Source organism: Suncus etruscus, chromosome 3 (assembly GCF_024139225.1).
Source record: "Suncus etruscus isolate mSunEtr1 chromosome 3, mSunEtr1.pri.cur, whole genome shotgun sequence".
NCBI lineage: Eukaryota > Metazoa > Chordata > Mammalia > Eulipotyphla > Soricidae > Suncus > Suncus etruscus.
The window spans coordinates 54941321-54961369 of record NC_064850.1 but is presented as its reverse complement, the minus strand read 5'-3'; the positions used below and the strand labels follow the sequence as shown (position 1 = coordinate 54961369).

General features: G+C 35.3%; 1 protein-coding gene across 1 annotated transcript; it reads left to right on the top strand.

Moving 5' to 3' along the window:
* The first annotated feature begins 343 nt into the window (after nt 1–343).
* Nucleotides 344–19720, top strand: LOC126004316 (CAP-Gly domain-containing linker protein 3-like). Its single transcript, XM_049770770.1, is given in 4 exon segments — nt 344–400; nt 18006–18098; nt 18100–19102; nt 19105–19720. Coding segments are annotated over 4 exon segments (1671 nt in total). The 3' UTR covers nt 19623–19720.
* Nucleotides 19721–20049: the final 329 nt, after the last annotated feature.

Below are 20049 nucleotides of genomic sequence, written 5' to 3'. Positions count from 1 at the left end.
AGGTGATGGTAAACCTGTTTGCAATTTTCCCATGGGTACCATAGATATGTTTACTGCTCTCAGATCCATCAACAGTCTCCATTTTCCGGACTTCTTTTGTATGGTAAATATAGGCGAATTCCATTGAGAAAATGAAGGCTCAATATGCCCTAATTCTAACTGTTCTTCCACTAATTCTGTTAGCACCTTTAATCTATCAATTTTAAGGGGCCACTGACCTATCCAAATTGGTTCATCAGATTTCCATTTTATTTTTATCGGTGCTGGGTTCTTTCTGTCAGTGGCCCCTACCAAAAATTCTGAGTTTTCATTTCAGGAGAAGTTCCAGACTCTTCTGGAGCTAATGGGATGTGGAATTCAGCTTTCCACTGCTTATGTAGGTCGCGACCCCACAGAGAAGGTGAGAAAGGGCCCACATGAGGTCTAATTATGGCCTTTTGATTTTCTGGGCCGTGAACTACCATAGTCCTTTTACTTAACAGACAGGAACTTAAACCTCCTACTCCTTCTAGCGAGTATGGAATTTCTTGTAGAGGCCAATTTTCTGGCCATTCCTTATCAGAAATTACTGTGATTTGCGCCCCGGTGTCTATCATTCCATTAAAGGGTCGCCCCTGAAAGTGAAGTTTAATCATCGGATTTTCCTCTTTAAATTTAGTAACCAAAGCGATAATTGGGTTATGGGCGGCCCCTGGATCTGTGCTTCCAAAACCTCCAATTCGTGTCTTATCTGAAGCCCCAAATTTGACATACGGCACTATTACTATCTGGGCAATTGCCTCCCCCTTTTTGAAAGTCCAAGTATCCGGTACCGTAATTACTACAACAATTTCTCCCTTTGAATCTGAGTCAATGACACCTGTGGTTACTGATATACCCTTTACATTGAGGGAACTTCTGCCGAGAATCAATCCCATTGTATCTGGTGGTGGCGGGCCCACAATGCCAGTCTTTAACATGAAAGGGCATGCTCCTGGGTAAATTGTAATGTCCTCTGGGCAAGTTATGTCGAGCCCAGCGCTCCCCGCAGTCGCATGAATTAATTCGCTAATTGTGAGCAATCTTGGGCTGGGCTCGGAAGAAGTATAGTTTGTGGACTTTGCCCCTGATTTGCATGGGCCTGGGGACTGGCCCGGTAGGCGTTTCCCTGCATTGGAAATGTGTGTCCCTGAGGAGCTTGATTTAACAAAAGACGACAATTTCTTCTGAAATGGCCCTGTTTTCCACAATGGTAACAGAAGAATTGCCTCCTGGGTGTAGTGTTAAAACCATTCCCTGTGTTATTATTAGGGAGATTTCCAGATCTGCAATCTTTTGCCCAGTGGCGACCTCTCTTGCATTTTGGGCAGAGACCAGGCTTTGGGGCGGCGCTTTTTCCCCGGGGGTAGAAAGGCTTTGTTCCCTTACTAACTGCAAAAGTTTGCACTGGATCCAGGTTTGCTGAAGAATCATAAACATTTCTGCAGGCATATAAAAATTCATTTAAGTCAGCCTTGTCCTGCAAAGGGGCCAATATCAATTTGCATGCTGAATTCGCATTATGATAAGCCAAACTTTTTTCTAAATATTTTCTAACCTGCTTATCTTTGACTTGTATTTTCAAAGCATCTTTGAGTTTAGCTACAAAATCGATATATGGCTCATGGGGACCTTGGGTAATTCTTAAAAAGGTTCCTGCACCTGTGCTGTTCATATCAAGTTTTTCCCATGCGGATACTGCAATATCTTTAATTATGTTTAAGATTTCCTTAGGTAAAGCAGCTTGTGCCTGAATATCTGCATATTGATTTTCTGCCATTAATAATTCATACGATAGAGTGACCCCTGCCACTCGTTTTTTTGTTCCATCCGGGCTATATAATTTGGATTTCACACCCTCCGCATAAAACATCTCCCATTCCGTTCGCTGTTTAGATGGCAAGCATATTTCAGCTAGTTTTTGAAATTCATGCAGTGTCCAAAGTGATTTTCGACACCAAAGTCTTAGCGTCTCCAGACAGTATGGAGAGGTTGGCCCAAATTCCTTACATGTTTTCTTAAACCGTTCCATGTCTTCTATTTCAAGGGGTTCGTAAATGGTTCTATATACTGTTTGTAACGGAACTGAGGCCGGATTAGCAGAAGTACTTTGCACCGGGCTCTGAGCCCTGTCATGTGGAGCACTAGCCTGTGATTCGTCATCTGAGCCAGCACTATTTTGTGATTCCATTCTGTGTACAGAATCCGGACTCACTTGTGGACTTAGCACCGGGGGTTGGTCATCAGTGTTAATATTTTGATTTGGGTCCTGAGTTTCTAAATTATTTTTCCGAGTAGATTTTTTGTTGGGAAAAATGCCTATATTTTTGATGGTGGCGCTAGATTCATCAGCCTGCACTTTGGCCTGGATTTTCATTGGATAGATCTCCTTATTTTCCAGGCTGGTCTTAGCCTCACTTTTCCCACACTTTTTCCTTCCAAAATACCAGCCAATACCTATGCATGCCATAACAATATTAGCAACCACAGAGATTCCACAAACTATGGCTAATGGAGCCAACACAGGCGAGGCAAATATTTGAGTATCAATTGTCATTTGAACTATAGACCACAACCATCCAAAAGCAATGAATTTACCTATCATCCATCCTATTTGTTTGAAATAATATGGAAATATCCACTTGACAAACGCCAAACCAAAGAATTTGTAACAAGGTGGCACAATCAACACGGCTGACCATAGAAGCCATCCAAGGATCTCCAGAGGCAATTTCCAATAAAGCGTTTCACTTACAGTTATTGAGGGTCCAGGTCCACCTGTTCCCGGTGCCATCTGCAAGATATCTTCGCCGTTATCTTGGCTGGGTATTTGTGAATCCAAGAACAGTCCCCAGAATGAGAAATTACTTCCCATCCCCTTGTCCCCTTTCGGGGGAAGACCTTGGTAATATTTATCCGCAGCAAGTAATAATCCACACAGACAAGAACGATAGGGTTTAAAAGATCGGGCAAGGAGAGCCAGAGAATCCTCCTGCAGCCAGCAGCTTTTCACAGAAGGACCCCTCACTCCTGTCCCTCAAGCTATTTATTGCCAACTCCACAGCGCCCCACCTGGAAGGGTTAGGTGGGGCAAAAGTCACAGAACAATCCTAAGGAAACACTTTTAAATACAATTCCAAGAATCATCTTATGGAAACTTTTTCATATGCTACAATATCAACCATTTTTAGTTTATTGATTCAATCTAGTAGGTGACCAAATTGCCCTTCAACTATGTTGATTATACTATTCAGCTCTTTTATTGATTTTTCTTTTTAACAGACAGACTGTCATGTTGGGCCAATGCTGACCATAAATTTTTTACCACTTTGAGCAGATGTTACTGAGTTTATTCTTCCTAGTTATATGGCAGTTCAGACTAAATGAGAAGCACAAACCTTTCATTTGTGAACAATATTTTCTTCAATTTAAAGAAAATAAGTAACATAGTTTCTGATCTAGTACAGGTAGGTAAAATAGAAGATATAATTTCAAAATATGAACAGATTCTGTTAACTCTAAAAATTAAAAACTTCTGATGATATTTGTACATTTGAAATTATCTGATAACAATAGTTTCAGATATTTTTATAATTGTTGGCCCTTCCTGTGCTGAAGTAACTTAAGATCTGTTGTTTTTTTTTTTTTTTTTTTTTTTTTGGACCACACCAAGTGACACACAGGGATTACTCCTGGATATGCTCTCAGAAATCACTCTTAGCTTGGGGGACCATATGGGACCATATGGGGGGAAATAGATCTGTCCTAGGCTAGCACCGGCAAGGCAGATTCCTTACCGCTCTGTGCTTCCGCTCTGACCCAATCACCCCCTTACTTCTAAGGAACAATTTCAATTATATTTGAAAAGTCAAAAAGTTTCCATAACCAATCAAATAAAATTGATTAACAAATTTCAAATTTTAAAATGCTTGCTCACAGTTAAATCTTCTTACTATAGTTTTGAGATACATCTTTCTTACAGTGTACAATTGGATACTGTGATTTGTGAACATATCAAAGTTATGATGTGGCCCATCTCTGTTAATTATTTTTAGCACCTACTAGATGCCAGACACTTTTTTAGGTGTGCATTTTATATCAGTAAACAAAACAATAGCATACCTGTTTTTATGAGGCAGAAAGAAAATATAAAAAAATGACAACCAAGAAAACTATATTGTTTCAATGTCTTTTATCGATAGATAAAAGAACCAAAAAAATAGGGAAGAATCAGGACTTCTATGATATCTCCTTAAGAGGAAAAATATAGACTTATATAAGATTCTTGGATAATGCTATACAAAGAAAGAAAACTCTTGAAAAGCATTTTTGATGTACTTTCGGAAAATGTCAGTCAAAATTATTTTATCCAGTATCTTGTCCTTCAGATACAAAATCTATAGAAAATTGTATTTATGCACCAGAATTTGGAATTATATATACTTTTCCTCTTCTTAAAGGAAAAGAAAAATAATGTGCCATTTATCACAATTGATATAGATAATTTATTTAATTTTTTAAATTTATTAAATAGCAGAAGTAAAACCAATATATAGTAGGATCATCATGAGTTTGAATTTATCTTGAAAACCTGAGTATTTCAGACAGAGCAGAACAATTCAAATAAAATGAGTAAAATAGGAGAGTAATTGGGGAATATAAATTATGTTGTTGACAAGTTTTTAGAGTTGGGATATGCATGGATCAAAAGGTTCCACCTAAAGCTATTAAAAATAGAGTAAGTTAAAAATTTGGAGGTCAAGAGTTCTAAAATATATTCAAAAAATAAAAATACTGAAATAGAAATACAAGTTTCCCAAACTAGAAAATGTTTTTAAAGAAGTAAAAATAGGACCAGAGTGACAACATTGCGGGTAGGACATTTGTCTTGCTCACAACCTAACCTGGTTTGATCCACAGCATCCATTATGGTCCACTGAGCATGCCAGGAGTAGTTTCTGAGCGCAGAGCCAGAAATAATACTGAATGCTTTTGAGTATGGCCCCCAAATAAACAAAAAGCAAGAATAACACAAATAATAGAACAATGAATAAAATAAATTTAAAAGAGCACACACAATTTAGCTGAACATAATTGTTGGTGATGATGTGAATGAGTATAAATTGGTTTTTGAATATTTTCTCCAAATATATTTTGATTTTTGTTAAGTACTGTTGCAAAAAATACTAATATATTAGACATAGAATGTATTTCAAACATAAGTAAAGGAACTAATATATTAGACATAGAATATATTTCAAACATAAGTAAAGGAACTATGAGGTTCTGATATCTGACAAAAAACTGAGAATTGAGGGGAAAATAATATCAAAATGTCAGATTCCATGACAATTTTCAAAACCAATTATATTAGAATAGGCATCAGTGAATGTATATGAGGTATAATGAAAAATTTTATGATAATGTCTTAGATATGAAGATGATATACGAATTATGATTGTATGTGCAACTGAAACTAAACGTAACAATGAACTGTTTTTTAATGTTGACCACATTAGACTTTCCCTTTAAAAATTTTGGCCTGAAGACTAATACCATATTATATATAATTCTCTGTAGCAATTATCCCTCACATCCTTATAAATTATCTTTATTTTTTAAATTTTATTAAATTTTATTTTATGTTTGCTTGGGAGAATACACCCAATTGTGCTCAGGGGTTACTATGGACTCTAATTTCAGAAACCATTCTTACAGGGTTCAGAGAAACATAAGCTGCCAGAGTTCAAATATATGTTAGCCATGAGAAATTATCTTTGTAAAATATAATTATAGAATTGCAGGGAGTGCAACTCCTAACATTTAAACCTTAAAGAAAAATAAAGTAATGAAAAAGTCTGATTCGAGTGAATCAATATTTTCATTCTCAAATTTCCCAACTATAACAATTATATATATCTGAATAAAAACAAATATAAGGGTAAAATAAAGCTGTTAAATTTAATCTATTTGAAGTTCTCTGAATAGTGATTTTAAAATTTGTCTAGCTGCATTCTAATTTTGTACAATTTTCTTTTAGGCAGATATAGCTAATTTTATTCACTACTGCTAGATTACATTCTTGGGAGAATTGAGTAATTGAAAAAAATATGTGCATCTTCACAGATTGTTTCATGGCTCTAATCTAAAAGATCAAATAATATTTTTTGAAGTGTGAATGGGATGATACTCTTATAAAAAGGAAAGAGAAAAATACATTTTAAAATTCACTCTATTATGTATTTTTGTAGGTGTTTAAATAGACTATTCAAGTGCAGGAGTGTTAGTACAGCAAACTAGACTAGACATTTGCCTTGCAGATGTCCACCTGGGTTAAATATTTTTTATCCCATATGATCCTCTGAGTACTACCTTGATTGATTCTTGAGCACAGGGACTAGAGTAAGTCCCCTAATCACCGTCGGGCATTATCTGTTAAACATAAAAAAAAAACAAAGAAACAATATACTGCTTGAGCTTTCTTAATGTCCTCAAAGTCCACACTACAATATTAATAGTGTTATGAAAAACATTTACCATTGATAAATTTGTTTTATACATTTCACAGTGATGGGCATGTTTATCAGTTTTATGGTGGATATATTTTGTGGTTAAAAAGTTTTTGTTAAAAAAATTTAAAAAACAATAAAAATATGCTGAAAATGGGTGGAGTCCTTCTAGTGGCTATCAGCATTAGTTTAAGAGAGGACATGAAAAAGGTAATTGAAACACCATAACAATACAAAAATAAATGTCACATTAAATATCCAGTGAGCCCTACAGCAATAAAGAGAAGCACCACACAATAGTCTCAGTTCTGAATTCAAATCATGCCAGAGTACAAAAAGAAAGAGAAAGATAAGATAAAATAATATAAAATAAAAAAGGAGACATCAACTTCAATATCTACACCAAAATAAGGACGTCAAAAAAATCAATCAATCAATAAATATATATGTGAAAAATTATTATTTTGTGCTTTTTTTTTCCTTTTTTTTTTCTCCTCCCCCCACCCCTGCATAGGCACAGTAACTATTGGGGATATTATATAGGGAATTCCCTTGGCCTAGGAGATACAGGGTTTCTCCATCCCTGAAGTATACTGTCATGGGATTAACTATATTTTGCTTAATCTTTACCCCATTCTATTGCATGTCTTTCCCTCAAAAAAAAAAACAAAAACCCACATAACTCGATTTACCTAGCTTAGCCTCTCAAATAGAGGGAGAAACAAGGGAGGGCACCAGGACCAAACAGATGTATGATCACTGATAGTAAGCTAGACAAAGAGGGGACCACCTACTCTAGCAGCCTAGGGGGTGATGGTGGGGGATATGGGTTGCAGAAAGGGACGACGGGGAATGGGGGAGGACAAATTTGGTGGTGGATATTCCCCTGATTCAATGTTAATATGTACCTAAAATACTAATGTGAAAGATATGTAAGCCACTATGGTCAAAATAAAAATAAAAATGAGCAATCTATCCACAGTTAAAAAAAATTGTGTATAATTAAAATCTTTATTTCCTCCTTAAAGTCTTTAAAAATCAATGCTATATAGTGTAAGAGATATATTAGTTATTTTATTATGTAACTTTTTACCTAAAGACATTGTTAAATGTTTCTATATGTATTTCTCTGTGTGTTCATTTTCCCTTGGCAGTAAGAGCATTCTAGAAATATGAATTAATCATTTATCCTATAATTATTTAAACATTTCAAGATTTCTCCTATTTATTTACTCTCACCATAAAATATATAGTCAATGAAGAATAATGTAAAATGTTATTGACATATTATGAGCATATATTCAGGAATATTGCTTATCTTTGCCTTTCTTTTCTAGGCTGTTTCTCAATAGATTTTCTTTTTAATATTTTGGCGGGAGAATTGACTATGATTTTCATCCAGTGCCTGATGATGTGATACTGCTGTGCTGGTGTTTGTGCTGCAGAATGCAAAGGGCACTCAGAATGCTGAGGTCTATGAGGGCCGAATTCTGCAGAGTTTAGAAGTTCAAAGCTCACTGGCCATTGCTCAGGGGACCCTATGGATCCAGAAATAAAACCTGGGTTTGATATAATAATAAAAGGTGAAAGATTATACAATTTGAATAGGAAACAAAGGAAGTAGGGCTAGACAAAATTTGTATATGCCCAAATAATTGTTCTATTTCCTGACTTGCTCAATATATACTTTATACTTTATCAATTTTACTTCTCTTTCTACTCTTTCATTTTCATAAAGTTTCTTCCTAAAAAGTATTTTAATGAACACTTTAAATTGTTTGAACTTTGTCTATAAATAGTGATGATCAAAACAGTACCAAAATAGTTCTATAAATTATGCTTAGTATGGAAGATATTATATAAAAATTAACTGTGTTTCTGTTAACATTCTTTTAAATCGATTTGGATTAAGTTTTTATTAGTATGTGAATTGTCTAAAGGTTGAGAATTTATTGTGATTTAATCTAACAATTCAATTTAAATGTCAATAATACAGAATATATCAATCTACAAAGATATGTATTCACCTATTTTCATTACAACACAATTTACAATATCCACGATCTGGAGACAGCCTCTATGCCCATAATAGATGACTGGATATGCATAAATAATAAAAAATGACTGCTACAAAGGAAAAAATATTTATTTATTTTTTGAGCCACACTTGACAAAGTTCAAGGTAATACCTGATCTTATACTTAGAAATTACTATTAGATGTGTTCAGGAAACTATCTGGGATGCTGGGGATTGATTCTGGGTCAGGGGCATGCAAAGCAAGAGCCTTACCCACTTTATTATCTTTCTAGCACCCCATGGTAGTTTTCTTAACAATACATTTAACCAAATTTCAAAAATAAAAACTAAATCTGGTATTAGTGCTTGGTTATATTAATGTTTCATTTGCTCTTTACTCTCTCTATATTGACTTTATTTGTTCATCATTTTTGCCAAGTCATGTTATAGGTCACTGAAATGTTTTACTTAAATTAACGTAGCCTTACCCAATATGTATTAGGTGGGTATTATACTAGTTTGAAATCACTAAAAACCTGAAAATTTCTTTAGGGTATTTCTAATGCAACAAATAAATGGAACTTAAATACTTACTATATAATAGATATTTTTCTTTAAAGTTAAAAAGGCAAAAACATCAATTAATAATACATATTATAAAATTTAAACTGGTTCTAGGGCTTAAGTGTAAAATCAGAATAATTCTTAGGAATGTTTTTCATTCGTGAACTTGCATAAGAGACAGTGCAATACATATTAGCATGGGTCTTGGAGAAAATAAGTTGTTTTATAGTTTCGTATAGTTGCAAAGGGTTTAAGGGATCTTTCTAAATGCATTGATTAGTAAAATGAAAATTGAAATGTTCTATACTCCATAGACAATAAGCTTAAGGGTAAAGTTATTCTAATTGAAAAACATATCCTTAAGTGAAATGTAACACCAAATTAACGAGAACAAGCAGCCCAAAATCCTTTAAGATTTCTCAAAAAAATAATGTAAAATCTTTATTATGCTTAAAAGTGAGACTAAAGAGAAGTTTAGACACACTACTTAATTCATATTTGCCTATTATAACAATGTAGCAAAACAAAGGCATGCAGTTTTAGACACAGATAATAATGATGTCACATTATTAGGAATGGCAGATTTTAATATAGTTTGTTGTCTTGTTCCTTTTATTTCTCAAAAAGAATTATTGAAAAATATAGCTTATCTAATGTTTCTATGTCAATTATGTCTGATTACATTAAGATAAGCAGTGAAAGAAATGTATGATTCTATATGCTTTACATGCCATATTATATGTTCTTTTTAAAAAAAATGAAAAAATCCAATATAGTCAAATTAAGAAAATGATGCTGGAAATACTATCATAGCCCTTTTCTATAAAGTAAAACATTACAGCTAAAAAAAATAACAAAACCTGGAAATTATCCAATAAATGAATTCCAGGTATTCAGTTTTTAAAGCATTTAATTTCTATATTTCATTATACATAATTATCTTTAATTACAAACTAAATATGCATTAGTAGAAAAATTATATCTTAATATTGTATTAAAAGTACACAATAAAGGGAAATTTCAAGAAAAGGAATATATTTTCAGCATTATTATAATAATGCCCAGCAGCTTATTGAGAAAAAATAACCATAGTATCTAACATTTTTAATTATTCTTAATTTGAAAGTTTCTTAGTATTTAAATAACTAAATGTGCTGAAACTTTTCTCCTAATTAATGCTAAAACTACTTTGATGAAAAGTCTTCATAATTTATAAGTTTGCATAGTAGATATAATAAACCCTAATAACTGTTCTGACTTTGACATGCAAAAATATTAGAAATGTTATGAGCAGAGAAATATAAGAAATTAAAAGTTTGAGAAGCTATAACTTCTCAAACTTTTAATTTCTTTTCAACTTTAATTATATCTAATTAAGTTCATATTTCTTTTTAGTTTTATAGCAAGCATCTGGTTCTTTGGTATTGCTTAAGAAAATTTTAAGAATTCTCATAGGTATTAGAATCTTAGAAAAAAGAAAGAAAACTTCAAAAACATTTCAGCATGAACAGCTAAATTGTATATTTATAATGTCTAGTAAACAGAAATGATACCCCCAAAGTGATTTCTAGTTGGGCAAGATAAAGGCAGCCCAGGTTTGTGCCCCCAATTGTTGATTAGATTGAGTACACAGGAGGGATTTCTTGAATGTAGAATAAGGAGTTAAGCCTGAGCACAGCTGTGTGTTGCCCCAAAACCTACAAAACATTATAATTCTTAATTTAATAGTTTCATATTACATTACATATCATTCCACATTTTCTTAACTCATCAAATGCTTATTGTGAAGGGATGACAAAGAAAAATAATTTGTAATCTGAGTAATTTGTATTAGAAAAAGAGTAAGACAAATTTATATGATTATGGACAATAATTTATCCAAAACATTTTAAGTAAATAAAACAATTATTCACAGGTATTATTTATGTAGTGAGTAAGTAAATAAAAATCACTTAATACATTGAATAAAATCATCAGCTCACTTTAAAGTATAATTTTTCTATTATCTATATGTTTCTTGTATAATTGGCATCATATTTTGTTCAAATAATTTAATAATTTTCTTACAAAATGCAATATTTGATAAATGAATAGGTTACTTATTTTATTATTGTTTAATTTTTATACTTACTAATCTCAAGAAATATATTTTATAATGTCTAAAATTTAGTCATATATGTCTATCATTCTTTATTATCTTTGAACACATAAATATGTACATAATTATCATGATTTATAATATTTATATCCTTCAGTAATATGTGTCATTTATCAATTACTACTTAAATGCTTTTATTACAATAAAATTCTTTAAGATTCTTAATATTTGTTCTTTTTTTGTTTCTTTAATCAAGATATACATAATAAGAAGCAATATTTAAAGCTCCATGCTCCAAGTTTGTTTAAATACTGTTTTCTCAATTTTATTAAAAACTATTCAGATGTATGGTTATCTTGGATGATATAGCAAGTAATAACTGAGCTGACTAAAATTCACAAACTCATGATTATTTGTAAGTGAACAAGGCACCAATTTAAAGAAAAAAATGATCTATTAACAATGAGTTCTTAGAGCATTCTAGATAGTGAAGATGTCAGAAATAAGAGATAAGTATTCAGAAATTATTTAACTTTTACTAATAAATTTTGAAGCTGAGGGGCCGGGCGGTGGCGCTAGAGGTAAGGTGCCTGCCTTGCCTGCGCTAGTCTAGGACGGACCGTGGTTCGATCCCCCGGTGTCCCATATGGTCCCCCAAGCCAGGAGTGACTTCTGAGCGCATAGCCAGGAGTAACCCCTGAGCTTCACCCGGTATGGCCCAAAAATCAAAAAAAAAAAATTTTGAGGCTGAAATTACGAGTAATCTAATTTCTAAACATATTTTTATATTAGCTCTTACAAAGTATAAAACATTAACAACAGAGGATAAAAATTCAGTAAGAAGAAAATTCTAAAGTACCTAGTAAACATTGAATTAGAACAAAATATGAATACCAAATGATAACACAAATTTATCATTCATATAATTTTTTTTTTATTTTGCGGGTTCACAGGGTTTACTTCTGGCTCTGTGCTCAGAAAATCATTCCTGGCAGACTCAGGGAACCATATAGGATGCCAAGGATTGAACCCAGGTCTGCCCTGGGTCAGCTGCATGCAAGACAACCCCCTACCACTTTACTGCCACACCGAGCCCATGTAATGTTTCTTGTTTGTTTTGTTTTTGTTTTTTTGTTTGGGGCTACACACCTGGCTGTACTCAGAGCCTACTCTGGTTTTAAGCTCAGATATCAATATTAGAGTAACTTGGAAGATCATATGGGATAAATAGAAACAAACCCCAAGACAAGTGCCTTACCTGCTGTACTATTATTCAATCTACATGTTACATTTTAATATAAAGAATTTAGGCCAAAAGCCTATGATAATTATAATATATGCTCATAATTACTAAATATATAGCATGTTAATTATCTCTGATTCCCAATATAATTATGTAGGTTAATATACAGTTATATAATATGCTTTTAGGATCAATAGCTTACCGTTAATATAATTGCATATGAATAGAATATATAGTATTCAACAATATATATAATACTTTATACTCATATTTGCTATAGTAATAGAAAATAACATAAATTGTTTAAAAATTGGCAGTTTTTCTCAAAATAATAATCTTTCTACTCTAAAGTATTTATTATAGTGAAGTGTAACATATACATACAAGTAGTTACGCAGAAATGGTTTCTAAAAACTTTATTATGATAAAAAAAAACTACAATCAATCTGATGACTGAGTGGGCAGTTGATACATTTTGGTGGATACCCTACATTAATTACTAATGAAAAATGAAAATCAACTATTGATAAATACAATATAAATAAATCTCAAAATAATTGTTTAACAACTCCAACAAAAAAGTACAGAGAATTAAATAGACTTTTCTTCAGAAACATGAGATGTGAAAAATAGCTTCATGCAGAATATCATTTATTATAAAAGTGAAAAAATCAAAACCCCAATATCACCTCATACAAATAAGAATGACCTATATAAAACTATTGTATGGAAGTAAGGATGAGGACATGGAGAAATATAGGCCCTGAATTTTGTTGCTGGAATGTAACCTATCACAACTTCTCAAAAATGGTATAGGATATTTATATTAAAAAAGTAGTAATTGAAATACTGTCCAGTAATATCACTGCTAGTCATTTATCCAGAAAATATGAAAACATATACTTATAAGGATATGTGCATCTTTGTGTTCATAATAGTATTATTTACCATAACCCTATGTTTATGTTTATGTTTATGTTTATGTCCACATAAACAGTATGGTCAGTGGAATACTTCTTCGTCATACACGCACATACACACAACCCACCACCAATAACAACAACAATGAAATGATATCTTTGAGAACAAAATGATGGAAATTGATTATGTTAAGTAAACAATGAGATAGATAATTACTAGCTTTTGACTTAGGTTTCACTCATATAATAAATATAAGTACCTAAAGCAAACACAAGTAGACTAGTTCAGTGAAAACTATCATGATTTCAAGAGCAAAAAAAAAATCTGTGCTGAAAAAAAAGAATGACAGAAATGTCATTCTGCTAGAAAATAAAGGACACTTAAATTAGGACAGTGTAAAATTAAAATTATGTCCTAGAAATTCTATAGCATTATAAAACATGATAAAATAATTTAATAAAATAATTCTGAGTAATAAATTAGAAAATTAGAATTCTGTATTCATACATTAGTATATATATATATGCATGCGTGTGTGTGTATATATATATATATGTACAGAAATACAAAATACTGATGTAAAACCAGAACATGGGGCAAATTCATGCCGTGTATGATGGCAGACCCAGGAATGGCCCTGGACTCTTTAAGGGGTCATTGAGTCTGCAAACAGTGTTCCACCAGCTCAGAAACAGTCAGGAGTGATTCCTGATCTCAGCCAGAAGTGAGCCCTGAACTCAGAACAAGGAGTAAGCCTTCAACACAGCCAAAAACAAACAAAAATTTAAATAATCAAAATTAACATATAAATCGTGTATTTATTCTATGGTAAAAATAGCAAATTATAAAAACTTAAGGATTCAGGGGAATAGCGAGTTTCTGATGCTAGAAAATTTTGTAGGGATAGATACAGATTTTACCCATATCTGGTAATTTTTCAAAATCTTTCACATGTTTCAAAAATTATAAAATTATATTTTCTTCTTACATTGAAGTATTACCTGTAAAATTCACTATATTTTCTGGCATAGAAGACAAGCCCCTACTTTTCCTGTTAAAATATAGGTTTTGGGCTATATTTGCCATATGAGACTACCTCTCTTTTAACGCACACCAATGGAAATTTAAAAAAAAATGTAAGTTTTGATTTCAACATGGAAATTTTAATTCAAATGCTTATGTCAGGCATGTACTTCGCTGGAAAACTGTCACTTATAAACATAAGGCTAGTTGTCATCAAACATGTAAACATAAAACAGTGTTTTACATTGAGAGCAGGAAGAGGGCTCCTCCAAGAGCAGCTGGCTGGGGTGCAGTGATAAATAGGACAGCTAAAAGGAGACAGAGCACCTCATCTGTGTCCCATAAAAGCTGAACAGAGGGATGCTGGTGGTAAGAGAGGGGCAGATTATTAGCCCCTGAAGCTGGAGTAAGTTTCATCATGCTATATACCATATACTGGTGTATATGATAACCCCTGACTTTTCAAAGTTTTTCATGATTTTTTTCTATTCACAATTCACTACTCACAATAGTGTCACACAAACTCAAATATCTTGGAGTCAACTTGACTAAAGATGTGAAGGACCTATACAAAGAAAATTATAAAACCCTACTACAAGAAATAAGAAAAGACATGTGAAATTGGAAATCCATATCCTGCTCTTGGATTGGCAGGCTTAATATCATTAAAATGGCAACACTCCCCAAAGCATTGTACAGATTTAATGCAATCCCTCTAAAGATACCCAGGACATTTTTCAAAGAAGTGGATCAAACACATCTGAAATAATTTTGAATAATAAAAGTTTTTCATGGGTAAAAAGTCATCTTATATGCCTGAAAATATGGTATTATAAAAAGAGTTTAAGATGGTTTAATTTACTTCATGATAAAATTTATATTGATATCATGATCAAACGTAGCAGAAACAGATTAAATATAAATGAACTCATGTACTCAATTATGAGTACCAATATTGAATAATACATTCAAATGTAAGCTATATATAATGGTATTATTTTATGCATATTTAAGCATAGACGAGGATACTAAAAGAACTCTTATAAATACTGTTTTATTTTTACTTATTACTATATTTAAAGGAAAGCAGTAATAAATTAGTTTTTTAAAATTTTTTATGCATCAACTTCAGCCTATTTAGAGACATAACTTTATAGTGAACTACTTAGTAATGCACTTCTATTATCTTCTGTTACATTTTTTTCATTAAGAATTCAGGTTGGGCCGGGAAGGTGGTGCTAGAGATAAGGTGTCTGCCTTGTAAGCGCTACCAAGGAACGGACCGCGGTTCGATCCCCCGGTGTCCCATATGGTCCCCCCAAGCCAGGGGCGATTTCTGAGCACATAGCCAGGAGTAACCCCTGAGCGTCAAACGGGTGTGGCCCAAAAACAAAAAAAAACAAACAACAAAAACAAAAACAAAAAACAAAACAACAACAACAACAAAAAAGAATTCAGGTTTATGGGGCCGGAGAGATAGCATGGAGGTAAGGCGTTTGCCCTTCATGCAGGAGGTCATCGGTTCAAATCCCGGCACCCCATATGGTCCCCCGTGCCTGCCAGGAGCAATTTCTGAGCCTGGAGCCAGGAATAACCCCTGAGCACTGCCGGGTGTGACCCAAAAACCACAAAAAAAAAAAAAAAAAAAAGAATTCAGGTTTATGTCCCCTATTTTTGTGATTGTGGAGCTTTGCTGAGATTTCAGCATTCATCAAATGATGTAAAAACACAATAACTTTAAGATTTGCATAATAAAAGGCAATGCAGGTTTATTGTTAATCAGTGAAATACTTGGACTTGAATCTCTGAGTCACTATTCAGAAATCAGGTTAAGGGGCCACAGTAATAGTACTGCAGAACGTACTTGCATATAGCCACCAGGGTTTTATGCTCAGTATCCCATATGGCCCACCAGGAGTAATTTCAGAGATCAAAGCCAGTAAAAACTCCTGAACACTGTTGGGATGGCCCAAAATTTAAAAAAAAAAATAAAGTAAAAGAACAACCACAAAATAAAATCAGGTTCCACCGAGTGACTAATGTAGGTTCTTCCCTTGATGGCTCTAATCAGCAATTCATTACAGCTAAATATGTAAGTGAAAGAGCTAAATGATTATTCCCATCTAGTTTTTGGGTAAGTTTTCTCGTCATCTGAACTGAGTTTCAGATGCCATGGTGAATACAGTCATCATTACTAGGCCTCTTCTGAAGTCCTGAGCGACAAAACTTATAAACATAATAAAAGGTTTTAAGCCACTAAGCATATAGGTAGTTTATATTCAGAAATAGGAAATGACTTCTAATGCCATGCCCATTTTAATACTAGTACTAAAAATGGATTTTTTGGGGATACGTACAATACTTTTTAATGTTAAGATTTTTATTTTAATATAAACAGAAACCTTTGTGTTCTCAGATGCTTGCAAGCCTAAATCTGTATTATAAATTGGTGAAATTATTTTCATAAAGTCTGAGGAAAGTTCTGCTGTGTGAACAGCTATTCACTTTAAAAAGTGAGGGTTTCACATATTTAATAGCAAGACTAATATTGATTTGCTAATAATGCATTTTGCTCTATTTATTCTATCAATGACAAGTATAAAGCACATCTATATGTACTTAAAATTCAGAAGTGAAAGGGGTTATTGAACATAATTTTTAAACAACTTTACTGTTCACTTTCACTTATGTATTACACTAACAAAATAAAAATATATATTTTATGTTTGTATATATAAGGCACAGTTTCATTTTGAAAAAAAAATCACTTACCATACCATAGTAAATGTCTTCAGTGGCATTTATTTTCAGAAAAGTGAGATACAGTGATTTTGGCCATATACATTTTTTTTCCTCTCCAACAATTCCAGTGGCATCTCGGTTTAGTAAATTATCTATTTTATTACACATTTAAATGTACTTGATATAAAGCAAATTTATCAAGTAAACTCTGACATTCACTTGTATCAATACTTTTATAATACATGATAAATAAGGCAATTATTGCAACTAATTAAAAAAAACATGGTTGAGGATATGTTATGTATAGCAGCATAGCATTTGCTTTAACACAGAATCTATCTGGGTTCAATTGTAGCACTACCCAAAAGAGCACAGCAGCTGAGGTCCACCTTCAAATCCCAAGAAATATAAAATTTGTTAATTATTCAGAACAAAATATGGAATTTCTTTGAGCAAAGAGAAATCTTCCAGTTTGCCTCATTCAATATCAACTTCACTTAGGATTGAATACATTAGTCACCAGAGTTGGCTCCAATTATTATCTTGGTGATGACTGCCCAGGCTCTTGACAACCCACACAGAAAACCAGAACCATCTTAGTAATAAAATCAGAAAAAGGCACAATTTTTTTTGGGGGGGGGAACTCTGTACTGAGACAATTTGCAATAATCCAATATATCTAAGTGTAAGAACATTGGACTGGTATTGCTTCTCTATACTTACACAATCTATTGTTATCACAATAGGAGACAGAAATAGATTGAAAACAGCCAAACACTAGTACAGGAAGAAGAATAAAAAAATAATCAAAAACTCTCCTCCCCCTCCACCTCCGCGAACACTGACACCCCATTACTCCAGTCTCCCTAGCCTCAGCCCGAGTCTGCCCAAGGGCTACTGGGGACAGTGACTAAGACAGATCCTGCCCCATGGGCCCACCGCCCCCCAACCCGGCAAGGAGGAAGAAGAGGAGGAGGAGGAGGAGGAGGAGGAGGAACCGGTGCCTGAGACTCCCAGCCCCACCCAGGAGCACAGGCAGAAGCCTGTGGTGCACCCCTCGGCCCCTGTCCCCCTTCCCAAGGATTACGCCTTTACCTTCTTCGACCCCAATGACCCTGCGTGCCAGGAGATTCTGTTCGACCCCCAGACCATCATCCCCGAACTGTTTGCCATTGTGCGCCAGTGGGTACCCCAAGTCCAACACAAGATCGATGTCATTGGCAATGAGATTTTGCGCTGTGGCTGCCACATGAACGATCCCGATGGACTGACGGACATGACACTCCTCCACTATGCATGCAAGGCGGGGGCCCACAGAGTCGGGGACCCAGCCTCAGCTGTGTGCCTGTCCCAGCAGTTGTTGGCACTGGGCAACAGCGTGACCCTACGCAGCCGTTGGACCGACCTTGTGCATGTGCATTCCACATGCAGCGACTTCAACTACGGCTCATCCCTGCACATCGCAGCTTCCAACCTGTGCCTGGGAGCTGCCGAGTGTTTGCTGGAGCTCGGTGCCAACCCAGCGCTGCAGAACCTAAAGGGACAGGTGCTGGCAGAGGTGGTTCTGGACCCCACGGGCATGTCTCTGGACAAGGCCGAGGCAGCACTGGTGGCCAAGGAGCTGCAGATGCTGCTGGAAGAGGCCGTGCCACTCTCCTGCGCCCTCCCCAAGGTCATACTCCCCAACTATGACAACGTCCCTGGCAATCTCATGCTCAGCGCACTGGGTCTGCACCTGGGAGACCGAGTACTCCTGGATGGCCAGAAGACGGGCACACTGCAGTTCTGTGGGACCTCTGAGTTTGACAGCTGCCAGTGGGTAGGCGAGGAGCTGGATGAACCGGAGGGCAAGAACGTTGGCAGCGTTGGGGGAGTCCGCTACTTCATCTGCCCCCCAAAACAGGGTCTCTTTGCCTCTGTGTCCAAAATCTCCAAAGCAGTGGATGCGCCCCCCTCATCTTTCACCTCTCGGACCCCCGAATGGACGTCTCCCGTGTTACTGGCAAAGGACGCAGAGAACATAAAGGCAAGAAGAAGCCACCCTCATCCAATTCCCTGGGCAGTCTGCAGCAGCGTGATGGGGCCAAGGCTGTGGTCAAAGACCAAGTACTCGTTGCAGGCCAGAAGTAGGGGGTTGTGCGCTTCTATGGGAAGACAGACTTTGCTCCAGGTTACTGGTATGGCATTGAGCTTGAACAGCCTACAGGCAAGCATGATGGCTCTGTCTTTGGTGTCCTGTACTTCACCTGCCCGCCAGGGCATGGAGTCTTTGCGCCAGCATCGCGAATTCAGAAAATTGGTGGATCCACTGACCCCACTGGGGACGATGTGGGAGCCAAAAAAGTGCACCAGGTGACAATGACACAGCCCAAACGCACCTTCACGACAGTACGGACCCTAAAGGACATCACCTCAGAGAACTCCATCTCCAGGTTGCTCTTCTGCTGCTGGTTTCCCTGGATGCTGAGGGCAGAGATGCAGTCTTAGAGGCCCGAGCTTGCCCACAAAGAGCCCCCTCCAGCGTCTCCTGACACAAGATGCTCCTACGTCACCCCAAGATAGATTCCCAGTAATACATCTAGAATAGAGACCCCCCATTAGCCAACCCTCAACCACTGAGGCCCCATTATTAACATGATAACCCCCCAAATACAGACCCCAAGTTACCCAGAAAGAGATTTCCTGAGTGTAGCACCTTCAGGCTAGTTCCTATCCTAACCCCTCAGAGTAGAACCCTTAATGAGCAGATTTTCACATCCCCCAAAATGATGGTGACCTCCATGTGATGTTCCTCAACAGAACATCCCCAAGTCTCTCATTGTCAAGTCCCTCCCCACCACATCAGGATCCCTTGACTAAATGCAGTTAACACCTCCAGATCAACAGTAATAGACCTTCATGCCTTCCTCCCGCA